Genomic DNA, 16,502 nt, shown 5'->3' with positions numbered 1-16,502 from the left:
TGCCCCCCTTCACGGCATGTCTTTTTCCTGGTTTTTTCCCTCAGCCCCAACCAGTCTCAGCAGAAGACTGCCCCTCCCTGAGCCTGGTTCTGCTGGAGGTTTCTTCCTGTTAAAAGGGAGTTTTTCCTTCCCACTGTTGCCAAGTGCTTGCTCATAGGGGGTCGTTTTGACCGTTGGGGTTTTTTATAATTATTGTATGGCCTTGCCTTACAATATGGAGCGCCTTGGGGCAACTGTTTGTTGTGATTTGGCGCTATATAAGAAAAAAGTTGATTGATTGATTGATGTGCCGAAAAAGTGCTGATGTCCACATCTTCCGCAATTCCTGTGGAAGTCAGACGACGTCCTGGATAAAACACAGCGTCCAGTTTAGAAATGAACGGCACATTCCACTGTTACAGGAGTCTTTGTCATGGAAAGAGGAGCAGAGGAATTCCGTGCATCGCGGCAGAGCTGCATGGCGCAAAGCAACGCCGTGATGAAGCCTCACAGGACATGTTCTGGCATGTCCAGCTCATGCACAATTTCTCGGATAGTCACACGACTAAAACGCCACCGACAGCCGTCTGAAATCCATCTCAAAGCCGTCCTGTGAGACCAACACGGAGGTGGTTTTGTCCCGCACCATGAACGGCACGGTGGTGCATCCGTCCGCTTCTTTTTCCACAAAAAAAACTCCTGTAACAGTGGAATGTGCCGAAAAAGTGCTGATGTTCACGCCTTATGCCTTTTTTGTGGAAGTCAGACGACGTCCCGGATCAACAAAGTCTTCACGTTGGAAATGATCTGGTTTTTCAGCCTGTCGATCGGCGCTCGGAGTGCGCCGCGCTCTCAGACGCTGTGGGCGGTCTTTAAACCGGCTGGAGCACTCCTTAATCTGTGTAATCCCCATAAAATGGTCCCTGAAAGCCATCTGAATTTTCCGAATGGTGTCCACCTGGAGGTCTCTCACAGTTTCTGGAAAAAATTGATGTAGCAAAGCTCCAAATCGTTCAGACATTTATTCGCAATAAAAATCCGACGAGAGGGGTGGACCACTGCTCACACAAAGCCTGCTCACAAGCGAATGACGCAACCGACAGGCGTGAAAAAACTCACGCATGCGCACGAAGGTTCAAGCTTGGCTGATGCAATCACACGTGATTCAAATCCATATGGTTTTTGAAAAAAATAAAAAGATCCGATACTTTTCTAACAGACCTCGTATGTATGTATGCATGTATGTACCCAAACTTTTTGCAGCACAATGCTTTGTTTACATTGTGTACCTTCTTTCAATTCCTGATAGTGGCCCAAGATTCTAGTACTGGCTGGTTCAGTGAATGACTATTACTCTCATCTTTTTTTTTTAATCTCTATGTATTAGCTACTGTGATGCATCATAGACTATGCACAGATGTAGCTGGAACCACATGTAAGAACTGTCTGTGTAAAATGAAGAGGAAATGTGTGTAGGAATAATTAGTGTAACCAAAGTGATAGTACAACCGGGACAAGAGTGTAGCTGGGAACTGAGGTGGGGGGGTGACAAAGGGCATTTGCTAATTCTACAATCGCTGTCTCAAGGAGAGCAAGCACATTTTTAATTGAAATATTCTGGGCAAACTGTGACACCATATGGATTCATAGTATTGCCCATTATTATGTCTGACTAATTGTGATGTCTCTCCTTAAGTACCTCCAATGACTTCCACAAATTCAGATCCAGCCATAGCAAGGAAGGGCACCTGGGCTTCAGTAGCTACAGCCTTAGCCAGCAGCGTCTTGCCGCAGCCTGGAGGCCCAAGCAACAGTGCACCCTTGGGAACCTTTGCACCCAGCTGGAGGTAACGCTCAGGGCTCTGACAAAAGAACATAAATGTGGTAAGCAAAAAACATCCATGGTAAAAATTTTGCTCATGTCAGGATTGGATGTCAGAACTACAGTTTAATATTTAAAGTAGCAACTGTGGTAAATTTGATAAAGTCCATCCATACATTCTTTGACTGTGGGCAAATAGTTTTTTCTTTTTTTTTTTTACTTTCTATTAAGAAAGCACTGAAGATCCGAAAACAACATTAAGAATGGTGATTTTTGCAATTTTGTCTCTGTACATCACCACAATGGAGTTGAACTTAATCAAAATGTGCTTGAAGTGTAGATTTGCAATGTTAATTCAAGAGGTTTAACAAAAAAATATTGCATTAACCATTTAGGAATTACAGCCATTTGAATCCATAATGGCTCAATTTCAGAGCCCATAAATAATCAGATAAACTCTATATGAGGATTACTGCAAATACAAATCATCACTTTTATAGCCAGTTTTCTTTAGACAAGTCGAGGGATAGTTACATTAACATTTCCAAGTCACTGAATATGCCTTGGATGTCATTTAGATTAAAAGGACACACAAGGAGACAAGTGAGGAAGTCAACAAGACACACAGACAACTCTGAAAGAGATAAAGGTATCTGGGAGAAGCTGTGCACAACATTTTGATAACACCAGTTACACAGTGTCATTGTGGAGTGGCATATAAGATGTGACACACAAAAGTGCACAGTATAACTCCTTTAGACTTGTCTCCTGTATAGTCCTCGAGTTTCTGAGAAGTGATGACTCCATACAGATTTACCATACAGTACTACAACCCCTGGCAAAAATTATGGAATCACCGGCCTCGGAGGATGTTCATTCAGTTGTTTAATTTTGTAGAAAAAAAGCAGATCACAGACATGACACAAAACTAAAGTCATTTCAAATGGCAACTTTCTGGCTTTAAGAAACACTATAAGAAATCAAGAAAAAAGATTGTGGCAGTCAGTAACGGTTACTTTTTTAGACCAAGCAGAGGAAAAAAATATGGAATCACTCAATTCTGAGGAAAAAATTATGGAATCACCCTGTAAATTTTCATCCCCAAAACTAACACCTGCATCATATCAGATCTGCTCATTAGTCTGCATCTAAAAAGGAGTGAACACACCTTGGAGAGCTGTTGCACCAAGTGGACTGACATGAATCATGGCTCCAACACGAGAGATGTCAATTGAAACAAAGGAGAGAATTATCAAACTCTTAAAAGAGAGTAAATCATCACGCAATGTTGCAAAAGATGTTGGTTGTTCACAGTCAGCTGTGTCTAAACTCTGGACCAAATACAAACAACATGGGAAGGTTGTTAAAGGCAAACATACTGGTAGACCAAGGAAGACAAAACGTCAAGACAGAAAACTTAAAGCAGTATGTCTCAAAAATTGAAAATGCACAACAAAACAAATGAGGAACGAATGGGAGGAAACTGGAGTCAACGTCTGTGACTGAACTGTAAGAAACCACCTAAAGGAAATGGGATTTACATACAGAAAAGCTAAATGAAAGGCATCATTAACACCTAAACAAAAAAACAAGGTTACAATGGGCTAAGGAAAAGCAATTGTGGACTGTGGATGACTGGATGAAAGTCATATTCAGTGATGAATCTCGAATCTGCATTGGGCAAGGTGATGATGCTGGAACTTTTGTTTGGTGCCTTTCCAATGAGATTTATAAAGATGACTGCCTGAAGAGAACATGTAAATTTCCACAGTCATTGATGATATGGGGCTGCATGTCAGGTAAAGGCACTGGGGAGATAGCTGTCATTACATCATCAATAAATGCACAAGTTTATGTTGATATTTTGGACAATTGAAAGGATGTTTGGGGATGATGAAATCATTTTTCAAGATGATAATGCATTTTGCCATAGAGCAAAAACTGCAAAAACATTCCTTGCAAAAAGACACATAGGGTCAATGTCATGGCATAGGGTCAATGTCAATGAGCAGATCTGATTTGATGCAGGTGTTAATTTGGGGGATGAAAATTTACAGGGTGATTCCATATTTTTTTCCTCTGCTTGGTCTAAAAAAGTAACCGTTACTGACTGCCACAATCTTTTTTTCTTGATTTCTTATAGTGTTTCTTAAAGCCAGAAAGTTGCCATTTGAAATGACTTTAGTTTTGTGTCATGTCTGTGATCTGCTTTTTTTCTACAAAATTAAACAACTGAATGAACATCCTCTGAGGCCGGTGATTCCATAATTTTTGCCAGGGGTTGTATACTGTTTGTATTTCTTATAGACAGTTGTAAATGAAGTCCAAAACAAATTCAGTGACTTGAAAATGTTCATGTATAAATCCCCTGACCTATCTGAAGAAAACTGGCTGCAAAAGTGATGATTTGCAGTCACAATAATCCCTAGATTTATTTTGGGCTCAGAAAACAGAGGCACTATGTTTATAAAGAGCTGCAATTCTGCAATTCCTAAATGGTTAATGTGATATTTTTGTTGTTGTTTAATTAAAAGCTGACAGTTTACACCATATGCACATCTTGATGGTTTCATTTCAACTCTATTCTATGCCACTGCACAATTACTTTTGGACCTGCCTGCAGAAGACAGTAAAATCTTATCAAGTGTGAACTCTTACTTTGAGGTAGTCAACAAATTCCTTCACTTCGATCTTGGCCTCATGGAGGCCTGCCACATCTTTGAAACTCACACCTTTCCCTGACTTCCCATCCACAATCGTGAATTTGGCCATCTTCAGCTGATTCTGCAGAATGGACATTGCAATAAGAATTTAATGCTCCGCTGCAATCTGTTTCATATGACAACATTATTACAATGTGAAAACCTCACAAAAGCACTGAAGCTTCCCATTCTTCCACTCATGCCTGCTCGATGGAAGATGTACCAGAGAAAAGCCACACCAAAGCCAGCTATAACCAGAGTGTTGAGAGCACTGCAGATAAATCAGATAAAATCAAAATAATTGAAAGAGGTCTTCAGTAGAAGATTTATTACAGTTTCAACAAAAAAGCTGGGTGAGGTTGTGTTGAAGAATGTGTGCAGCAGCTGTGCACAGTTGCTGCATCCCTTTATGATGACACCTCAGCAGGACACTTGCCACCGCATTGGCATAGTTTCTTATTGGGTGAATCGTTTTCTATAGTCACAGGTGGAAATCACAGCAATAATATAATATCACCTATATTTACCCAGATAAAGCCCACTGAGATTGAAATATAGTATGTAGTTCATGAGATGAGCAAGCATTTGGTATCGCCCAAGATGGCAAAACAATGCTTAGAGTCCAGTTTCAGTGTATCAGTGTCCGCACAAGAATAGGGTTTAACCATTCCAGAGTGGTGGCTATAACTAGGTAGGGGTCAGTTAAAGATTACATGAGAATCAAATTTTAAACATGTTGCAATCATGTTGATAAGTATACCACATTATTTGTGTTTTCATGAATATTCCAAAAACCTATAGTTTGTATGATGTACTGCCTAAAAGTATTGAGTTATGAGGTAAAAATGGTCCCAAAGGACTGTTTTAGATTGTGTGGAAAGTATTCACAGCACTTCACTTTTTCCACATTTTGTTATGTTATAGCCTTATTCCAAAATAGAGCAGATTCATTTTTTTTTCCTCAAAATTCTACACACAACAGCCCATAATAACAATAACAATGCAGAAAAAGCTTGTTAGTTTTTTGTTTTTTTTTGCTTTTTTTGCAAATTTATTAAAAAAAAAAAAAACAAAAAAAAAAAAAACAAGAAATCACGTGTACATAAGTATTCACAGCCTTTGCCATGAAGCTCTAAACTGAGCTCAGGTGCCTCCTGTTTCCAGTGATCATCCTTGAGATGTTTCTTCGGCTTAATTGGAGTCCACCTGGGGTAAATTCAGTTGATTGGATATGATTTGGAAACGCATACACCTGTCTACATAAGGTCCCACAGTTCACAGAGCATGTCAGAGCACAAACCAAGCATTAAGTCAAAGGAATTGTCTGTGGACCTCCGAGACAGGATTGTCTCGAGGCACAAATCTGGTACAGAAACATTTCTACAGCTTTGAAGGTCCCAATGAGGTCAGTGGCCTCCATCATCTATAAATGGAAGAAGTTCAGATCCACCAGGACTCTTCCTAGAGCTGGCTGCTGGTCTAAACTGAGCGATCAAGGGAGAAGGGCCTTAGTCAAGGAGGTGGCCAAGAACCTGATGGTCACTCTGTCAGAGTTCCAGCATTCTTCTGTGGACAAAGATGAATATTTCAGAAGGACAACCATGTCTGCAGCAATCCACCAATCAGGCCTGTATGGTAGAGTGGCTAGATGGAAGCCACTCCTTAGTAAAAGCCACATGGCAGCCTGTCTGGAGTTTACCAAAAGGCACTTGAAGGACTCTCAGACCATGGGAAACAAAAGTCTCTGCTCTTATGAGACAAAGGTTGAACTCTTTGGTGAGAATGCTAGGCGTTATGTTTGGAGTTAACCAGGCACAATCCCTACAGTGAAGCATGGTGGTAGCAGCATCACGCTGTGGGGATGTTTTTCAGCAGCAGGAACTTGGAGACTCTTCAGGTTTGAGGGAAAGCTGATTGCAGCAATGTACAGAGACATCCTGGATGAAAACCTGTTCCAGAATGCCCTTGACCTTAGACTGGGGCGACGGTTCATCTTTCAGCAGGACAATAACCCTAAACATACAGCCAAGATATCAAAGGAGTGGATTCAACAACTCTGTGAATGTCCTTGAATGGCCCAGCCAGAGCCCACTCCTGAATCTGATTGAACATCTCCTGAAAATGGCTGTACACCGACTCTCCTCATCTAACCTGATGAAGCTTGAGAGGTATTGCAAAGAGGAATGGACAAAACTGCCCAAAGCCAGATGCGCCAAGTTTGTGGCATCATATTCAAGAAGACGTGAGGCTGTAATTTCTGCCAAAGGTGCATCAACAAAGTACTGAGCAAAAGTTGTGAATACTTATGTGATTTCTTAGTTTTTTGTTTTGTTCTCTGTATTGTTTTTAATATATTTGCAAAAAAAAAAAAAAAAAAAAAAAAAACTTTTTTCATGTTGTCATTATGGGGTGTTGTGAGTAGAATTTTGAGGGGAAATAAATGAATTTGCTCCATTTTGGAATAAGGCTTTATCATAACAAAATGTCCAAAAAATGAAGCTCTGTGAATACTTTCCAGATGCACTGTAACAAAATTAAAATTTAAAAATATAATGCAATGCTAAAATACCCTCAGCCATATGAGCATTGTGTTCTTTATAACTGGCAGTTGTTTAATTAATTATCAACATCCCGTTGTCTTACATACAATTTGTACATGTTCAATAAAGCCCATCTATTAATCAGTCAATCAAAAACATTTATGTTTTAACAGCATCTGCAGGAGCCTGTGTGCATGCATGTACATGAGCTTTTGACGAAAGTGGAAGTTATGCAAATCAAGGAATATTTGTAGATTACCCTCTGTGCATTTGCTGGTATTAATGAGACAAATTTAACTCCACGGGACGTTAGCTTTGAGTTAGTGTGCATGCTAAAGCTGCAAATGTGTTATCAGGTTACAAAAAGAGCATTTTCAGTTTTAGAAGTGTTTATTTTTCACTAGCTTTTACATAATATATGACAAAGAGGATATATTTACACACAAACAAAACAAAGCTTTGCAGCTAGCTACCAGCCTGTGATGTCACCGTGCTAACGTCCGCGAAGTAAGTTCAGAGGTATTATTATGTTTCAAAAACTGCATTTTCAGTTTTAAGTGTTTATTCCTCACTAGCTTTTACATAATATATGAGAGACATGCATATAAACACAAAGCAAAGCGGTTTTGAATTAACCAGCCACTGACATCACGGTGCAGCTCTACTGTGATTGGATGTCATCCCCCGCCACTCAAAAACAAAGCAGAACAGATTTAAACAGAATGGGACTTTTTAACCTCTTAAAATATGTCAAGGTTACCCATTTTTTAACTTGTCCAAGGTCTGTGTCCTAAAAATGTTCACTGTGAATTTGAAGACTGTGGCAGTAATAGAACTGGACTTATGCTGTACACGGCCGGACAGACAGACAGAAGGATAGATACCAGGTCTTTGCATTACCCGATGGCCATATGTTGGCCTCGGGTAAAAATGACTATAATTTTAGTTTCTATATATTGAAACAAGAATACGAGTATGTAAAATTTTCACTCTCTGAAATACCTGACAAGAAATATTTAACTTTTTCACGATATTCTATTTTTTTGAGATGCACCTGAACTATATTGTTCACAAAACCTGTGCAGCCTCTTTGGGTCTACGTTGACAAAAGTTATACCCTTACTTCCCAAAAAATCCAGTGCGTTTGTAAGACACAGGTATCCTGTCCTTTGTGTCAATATTCAGCTCGTCTTCAGCAGCTCTTAGCTTCTCCTCAAATTTATCAATATTAGCAACCTGCATTTTGTACACCAGTGCGAGCCTCTGTCAAAGCAGAAAAGAGACAGAAAATAAGTTTAACTTGCACATCAGCACTAACAGTTTTGAAAATTGGCTACATGTGTGTGGAATAATCCCTGTTCAACCTACAGGCCGCCCAAAGATAACTGCTCCTGGATGAAGGTAGATTTCTACAATGTCACTCTCTGGAACGACTTCCACACGCATCACCTCTCCTTTGACCAACATTTCATTGACAAAGTCATTCCAAGAGATGTTACCACCACTCATGTTTAAGGAATTCAGCAGGCTGAAGATGACTGCAATGATGAAGAGGGTTCGCAGACGCTCCCAAGACGCCTGGTTCTCCTGCTCGCGTTTCTTGTCCTCTATAAGAAGAGGAAGAATATAAAAATCTGCAGTTGCCCTGCAGTGTACATGAAAAGCAGCACACTTCTTACCTTCCTCTTCCTCTGGAGTTTTCCCCTTTGATCCATTCCTCTTGTTTTTCTCTTGTTTCCATTGAGATGTACTGAAGAACTTTGCTGCCCCTACAAGGAAAGTGCTTTCATCAAAGTGTGACTGGAGGACCTATCTCTGTGGCCGGGAAGGTGGTGGGATTCAAACACTGGACTGCTCGAACTGAAGACCAAAACTCTACCAGGTCAGCCAAAAGGGAATTCCCTGGTAGCCAAGCTAGTAGGAACATCTTTTCAATCTGGACTTCACCTTGCCACATATTTCCCCACCATTTTCGACTTTGTCCCGAAGTCACAGGTGCATTTAAGCATGTTCTGTGACTACCCACATCCTGCTGACAACACCAGTTTGTGACCGAAGGATCTATCTTTGTGGCCGGGACGGCGGCAGGATTTGAACACCGGACTGCTCGAACTGAAGACCAAAACTCTACCAGGTCAGCCAAAGGGGAATTCCCCAGTAGTCAAGCAAGCAGGAACATCTTTTCAATCTGGACTTCACATTGGTACAAAAGGTTTAAAAATTACATAATTATACTGAGGATGCCAACACACTTACCCAATAAATTCCCCAAAGCAGCAGGGTTCCTCAGCAAGTTGCTCCTAGTTAAGTCTTCCCTAATTCCAATTACTCCAGGACTGTACGGTCTATAGAGAAGACCCTAAAATTCAAACATGGAAAAGTGTAAATTGTAATGTGAAACAATCATTTCTAACAAATCAAACAGTGGGTGTCATTTCACACCATAACAGGTCAAGGTACAAAATGGTGCACCTCCACTGATTTCCCTGAGCAGCTCTCAGCTGGCCACATTCTGCGCTGAGTCCTCCTGAACAGGCACATATGCCTGGAACTCTTTTTCTTCATGTAGCACCTTGAACTGATAGCCAACCCACATACAACTCAGAATGAACTAAAACAGGCCCAACACAATTCAGTATAACTCCGGGTGAGCTTGGTGTAAAATGAGAGCGAACATGTAGTTCGCTCTCATTTTACAGCACAATATTTCCTGGATTACTTTGAGAAGAATATAGAAGACATTAGGTTAAACATATCCCAGCATGCCTCAACCCAGCCACTACACCCTACTATTGAGGTAGGCTCCATTACTAAGGTATTACCTAGAGTTACAGAATTCGATTGTATCTCTCTAGGCATGCTGATGAAACTCGTAACGTCAACAAAAAGTACAACCTCTCTATTGGATCCCATACCAACAAAACTGTTTAAGGACCTATGGCCCACTCTTGGGCCAACTGTGCTGGAAATTATTAATCTTTCTTTAACTTCTGGATCTGTTCCTAAATGTTTCAAATCTGCAGTGATTAAACCAATACTTAAGAATCCTAATCTTGACCTTAGTGTACTGAAAAACTATCATCTGATATCAAATCTATCATTTTACTCTAAAACTCTGGAAAAAGTGGTGTCACGGCAGCTCGTAGACTATCTTACTAAGAATAATCTCTTTGAGCCACTGCAGTCACTTTTAGAAATATCATTCCACAGAGACGGCTCTCACTAAAGTGGTGAATGATCTTCTGCTTACAATGGATTCTGACACCACTACGGTTCTGGTGCTGTTAGATCTCAGTGCTGCATTCTACTTGATAGGCTGGAAAATCATTTTGGGATTACTGGGAGTGCCCTTGCATGGTTGACGTCATACTTGACCAGTCGTTCTCACTGTGTTCTGTAAAGTAACACTACCTCTAATCTTAGTGACATGAAATTTCGGGTTCCACAGGGGTCCATCTTAGGCCCCCTGCTTTTCTCCCTTTATATAGCACCCCTTGGGCACATATTGCAGAGCTTTGGGATTACCATTCACTGCTATGCTTATGATACATGCCAATAACTGCTGGTAATCTCGTTCACATAAAATCCTTAAAAGATTGCCTTGCATCAGTGAGAAGTTGGATGTCTAGAAACGTCCTACTTTTAAACTCTGATTAGACTGAAATGATGATTCTTGGTCCAGTGAGACATCGGCATTAATTTGACGAGTTAATGCTTAGCCTAAACTCATGTGTCATACATCACACAGACAAAGTGAGGAACCTTGTGGTAATTTTTGATCCGACATTGTCCTTTGGCCTCCACATTAGAAATATTATGAGGACTGCTTTCTTCCACTTGTAAAATATAGTGAAGATTTGTCCCATCCTGTCTATGGCTGATGCTGAGACCCTGATCCATGCGTTTAGCTCTTCTAGATTGGACTACTGCAATGTTTTATTTTTTGGTTTACCGCAGTCTAGCATTAGGGGTCTCCAATTGGTTCAAAATGCTGCTGCTAGACTTTTGACACAAAGCAGAAAGTTCGACCACATTACACCCATTTTGGCGTCTCTTCACTGGCTTCCTATCCCAGTGACAAGAAGCCAGTTCACGGAATGGCACCTCCCTACTTAGCTGACCTAATTAAACCTTATGTACCGGCCCAGGCTTTGCGTTCTCAGGGTGCAGGACTACTTTGTGTCCCTCGGGTGATTAAGAAGTATGCGGGTCACAGAGCTTTCTCTTATCATGCCCCTGTTCTGTGGAATGATCTCCCTGCGTCAATAAAACAGTCAGATTCTGTGGAGGCTTTCAAGTCTAGACTTAAGACGCACTTACAGTGAGGAAAATAAGTATTTGAACACCCTGCGATTTTCAGGGGTCTGAAATTTTCATCTTAGGTGCTGGTCCACTGTGAGAGAGATAATCAAAAAAAAAAAAAAATCCAGAAATCACAATGTATGATTTTTTTAATAATTTATTTGAATGTTACTGCTGCAAATAAGTATTTGAACACCTGTGAAAATCAATGTTAATATTTGGTACAGTAGCCTTTGTTTGCAATTACAGAGGTCAAATGTTTCCTGTAGTTTTTCACCAGGTTTGCACACACTGCAGCAGGGATTTTGGTCCACTCCTTCATACAGATCTTCTCTAGATCTTTCAGGTTTGGAGTTTCAGCTCCATCCAAAGATTTTTTTTATTGAGTTCAGGTCTGGAGACTGGCCCGGCCACTCCAGGACCTTGAAATACTTCTTACGGAGCCCCTCCTTAGTTGCCCTGGCTGTGTGTTTGGGGTCACTGTCATGCTGGAAGACCCAGCCATGACCCATCTTCAATGCTCTTACTGAGGGAAGGAAGTTGTTTGCCAAAATCTCGCAATACATGACCACATCCATCCTCCCTTCAATACGGTGCAGTCGTCCTGTCCCCTTTGCAGAAGAGCACCCCCAGAGTATGATGTTTCCACCCCCATGCTTCACGGTTGGGATGGTTTTCTTGGGGTTGTTCTCATCCTCTAAACATGGTAAGTGCAGTTGATTCCAAAAAGCTCTATTTTGGTCTCATCTGACCACATGACCTTCTCCCATGCCTCCTCTGGATCATCCAGATGGTCACTGGTGAACTTCAAATGGGCCTGGACATGCGCTGGCTTGAGCAGGGGAACCTTGCTGCCCTGCAGGACTTTAAACCATGACAGCATCATGTGTTACTAATGTAATCTTTGTGACTGTGGTCCCAGCTCTCTTCAGGTCATTGACCAGGTCCTCCTGTGTAATTCTGAGCTTTCTCAGAATCATCCTTACCCCACAAAGTGAGATCTTGCATGGAATCCCAGACCGAGGAAGATTGACAGTCATCTTGTGTTTCTTCCACTTTCTAATAAATGATCATAACAGTTGTTGTCTTCTACCAAGCTGCTTGCCTGTTGTCCTGTAGTCCATCCCAGCCTTGTGCAGGTCTACAGTTTTGTCCCTGGTGTCCTAAGACAGCTCTTTGGTATTGGCTATGGTGGACAGGTTGGAGTGTGATTGATTGAATGTGTGAACAGGTGTCTTTTATACAGGTAACAAGTTCAAACAGGTGCAATTAATACAGGTAAAGAGTGCAGAATAAGAAGGCTTCTTAAAGGAAAATTAACAGGTCTGTGAGAGCCAGATTTCTTGCTGGTTGATGGGGGTCAAATACTTATTTGCAGCAGTAACATACAAATAAATAATTTAAAAAAATCATACATTGTGATTTCCGGATTTTTTTTTTTTTTTTTAGATTATGTCTCTCACAGTGGACATGCACCTAAGATGAAAATTTCAGACCCCTCCATGATTTCTAAGTGGGAGAACTTGCAAAACCGCAGGGTGTTCAAATACTTATTTTCCTCACTGTATTTTCCCTTTCGTATGGCTATCATTACTGGCATAGTATAGTTCTATGCTTTTCACTCTTAATTCATTTTATTAGGAAATGGAGCGTGCCGCGGCCTCAACTTTACCTAAATTCTGGGTCTTTTAGTGAAGCTCAGGGCTAGTGGCAGGCGATTGCCTTAGTATTTCCTGTTTTTATTGTTGTTTAATGCTGACAAATTATACTGTATTTCTTGTCTTTCTGATGCTTGATTCTGTTTTTTCTCTCTGTTTAAGGTGCAGCTCCATCCAGAGATGGGTGTGGTAATTGTGCTGGAGACCCTCCTTTCCTGTGCACCAACAGCTTTTCCTATATATTTGTTTTGTGAATTGTTCTGTAATTTATGTCTGTAGCATGGCCCAAGCAGAGGGTCACCCCTTTGAGTCTGGTCTGCTTGAGGTTTCTTCCTCAGAGGGAGTTTTTCCCTTACCACTGTTGCTCTGGGGGTTAGTAAGGTTAGACCTTAGTTGTGTGAAGCGCCTTGAGGTAACTCAGTTGTGATTTGGAGCTATATAAATAAAAACAAACTGAAATTGAAAAAATACACTCCATCCTCAACTCCTGATCTCTCGGCATAATTCTTTTCCTGCTTTATGTGAAACTTTGATGCCTAGGTGTGGCCTGGGCAGCCAGGCACAAAAACAGTCAAGGTTGCCTCAAGTCCAGGCAAGCACCCAAGGTTTTGAATAGAGCCCGACCGATATTATCGGCCAATATAAGCCCTTTTCAAAGTACTCACTGTCGGCCGACATTTTGCCGATAGCAGCCGATAATTTCTCATAAACGGAACAGTTACTGAAATAATGTTTGGTCGGCAATGTAAAATGTCCTTGCACCATTTGTCCAGTAGATAGAGTTCTGACTCCATTCAACTGAGAGCTGCTTACACCCCTGCTTAAATGTGTTCATCACCGGCTCCAGTAGTTCGCCGTCACACTGCAGTGATCGGTTGACAAAAGCATACAAGTTTATAAGGATGTCTGTAATAACTTTGTGATTACATTCACCCCACATTTCTCCCGTTTCAGTTCAACTCAGTTTGATTAACTCAGTTTATGTAGTAATGTGTCAAATGTGCTTCATTGCGTCGGTCACACTTTTTATTAAGCCCACGTTGTGTAGACCTTATTTCTAGCATGAAAAACTTTCGTTTACTGCTAAGAGGTTGAAACATTCAGATTCACTGCTCGTCCGGAAGGGTTCTGGGAATTACTGCCGTTCGCCATTAACACTCTGGGGCCAACGCCGTCGTATATGACGGCTGGGACCAAGCTTTACTAAATTGTAAATAACTTTTTAATGATATCAGATAGAAATTTATTCTTTTTTTTTGTTTGTTTGTTTTTTGCTGAAAAGTTAACTCCGCGGACTTTCGATCCACTGTTGGCCATCTTGGTACTCCTCATAGAAGATGTGTGATGACGTGCGCAATGTGACTGTCCAATCGGAATTGGTTCTCCGTCACATGGTTTTCCAAAATCCAATCATAGGGCAGATTTACCTCACGTGATATGGCAAAGATCATTTTCAGGAATGATATCTTACTAGTTGGCCCGTTTGAATAGCCCTCTAACTGCTCCAATTGCATTTTTGCATTTTTTGAACTTGAAAATTCTTCTCTGTTATAAAGTTAATCAATATGAGGACAACGCTTCAGCTTTTAGCTCATACCTTTTTTGTTAAGGGTCCAAAAAAGAACATTTTATTCATTAAAAAAAAACACAATAATAATATCGGCTGATTTATCGGCTATCTGCAAATCAGCCAATTTATCAATTATCTGCATTTTTTTTTATCCAAATATCGTTATCGGCATCGGCCTCAAAAAATCCGTATCAGTCGGGCTCTAGTTTTGAACATGTTCAAAGCAGGCATTGGCTGAACAGAGCTTTCCTGGCTTGTACTGCTCTATGCTGAGCAGCATTTTGACCTTCCATCAGGACACATATGAGCTGTGTTGAGGCACTGCTCTGAAAAACTCAGCGCAGAACTCAGCTGGGTGTATAGAGCTGCTTAAGAAACATCATTTGTTGTAAAATGTGCACTTGTTGACACAAGAGGATAATAAAATCTAGTAACTCAGGGTTGTTGCATGACCTTCAACCACTTGCTTCAATTTGGATAAGGGACTTCTTCAAATTTAGTGCACATAAACAATGTCAAATATGTACAAGCTGTATACGAGCTCGTATGTGCTGTCTTTAATTCTGATATGTGCCATTATTACGGTAAACAAGTAATAATTGTGGACTAATTGCTGTCTGAGGTAAATGGAGTGTAAACATAATTTCTCCATTGTGAGATCAATAAAGTATATCTCATCTCATCTAACATAACTTCTGTACTTATTTGTGTTTGATTTCTACACATCTGCATGCCTGTATTACTGGGGTTGTTACCGACATCTGGTGAAAATTTCATGTAGACAGTTTAGAAATATATTTACTGAGAAAAATGGTGACGTGTTTGATACTTATTTTACCCACTCTGTGTGTGTATCAGAGGTGGGACAAGTCACTGTCAAGTCATTCTCAAATGCAAGTCCCAAGTCAAGTCTCAAGTCAATTGGTGGTCTCATTATGACTTGAGACTTGCTGATTCATGACTTGAAAGTGACTTGTTGACTTCGTCTCACCTCTGGTGTGTATATATATGAAAACTGATTTTTAACACTTCCTTGAAACTACTTCAGTACAGAGGGAAAAAAAAACCTTTGTTTACATTTGAGTCAGACTGTATCAGCAGTATCAAAGCACAGGACCATTACGTAATAATAACCATGATCACAATGAAGAACAATAATTGTACTTCATTGCAAATGGATTTAAGTGTTCCAAATGCAAAACAAGAAAAAAAACATTAAACTTTATGATTTAAGAGCGAGTATTGCTTTTTCTCTGCGTAGACAACAATGCAACAATGTCTTACCTCAAAAAGCTGGTGTGACTGACACGTAGAAACCTGTGGTGATCTCGAGTGGGAGCGTTTTTTGCTACTTGCAAATTTATAAAATAAATCTCCTTCAGAGGACGCAGACTTGTTTGCTAACAGCCGAGAGCTTCGCTGCGACAACGTCCACATTAAACCTCCACAATATGCTCGACACACGCTGGCTCGGTGCCGTAAAATCAACGCTGCCATACTGCAAGTTGTCACTAAATGTGGTTATATCTAAAAGACTTTGATGTCATAGGAAAACTATCGTTATGTGGCGCCCATTGTTTATGTCTGCCATGGAGCCGCGCAAACATATCCGAACGAACTACAACGCACGCACTTCCGCCCGAATTTTTTTTTTTTAATATTCAAATTTAGCATAAATACAACATGTAGTTAACAGTTATTTACTACTACTAGTAGTAGTACAGATACTGTTCTTAACATCTGCAAAGTAGGTCAAAATACAGTCAAATATGTATTAGCATTTCATACTAAAAACACGATTACACGAGGTATTTTGCCGAACTTGTGTTAAAATTTTATTTTAACTAAAGTGTGTACGTTTTAAAATTAAATGCATCTGTCTCAACGTTACTTTTACGCTTGATGTTCTGCGCAAATTTTGCGCATAAA

The 16,502-nt window shown here is 40.5% G+C and overlaps 1 protein-coding gene across 2 annotated transcripts in view; it reads right to left on the bottom strand.

Annotated features, from left to right (window-relative positions):
* The window catches only part of spg7 (SPG7 matrix AAA peptidase subunit, paraplegin), a 35,693-nt gene extending 19,544 nt beyond the window's left edge, over positions 1-16,149 (bottom strand). For both annotated transcript variants that reach the window (XM_034192143.1, XM_034192153.1), the window contains exons 1-8: positions 15,858-16,149; positions 9,300-9,402; positions 8,723-8,812; positions 8,412-8,650; positions 8,167-8,306; positions 4,672-4,774; positions 4,460-4,585; positions 1,679-1,841 (exon numbers count right to left, since the gene is read on the bottom strand). In XM_034192143.1, coding sequence (XP_034048034.1) covers positions 1,679-1,841; positions 4,460-4,585; positions 4,672-4,774; positions 8,167-8,306; positions 8,412-8,650; positions 8,723-8,812; positions 9,300-9,402; positions 15,858-16,070 — 1,177 coding nt within the window. In that variant the 5' untranslated portion in view covers positions 16,071-16,149. The remainder of the gene's footprint in view (positions 1-1,678; positions 1,842-4,459; positions 4,586-4,671; positions 4,775-8,166; positions 8,307-8,411; positions 8,651-8,722; positions 8,813-9,299; positions 9,403-15,857) is intronic.
* Positions 16,150-16,502: the final 353 nt, after the last annotated feature.

Source organism: Thalassophryne amazonica, chromosome 2, assembly GCF_902500255.1.
Source record: "Thalassophryne amazonica chromosome 2, fThaAma1.1, whole genome shotgun sequence".
NCBI lineage: Eukaryota > Metazoa > Chordata > Actinopteri > Batrachoidiformes > Batrachoididae > Thalassophryne > Thalassophryne amazonica.
This window is presented reverse-complemented; position numbering and strand designations above follow the sequence as displayed.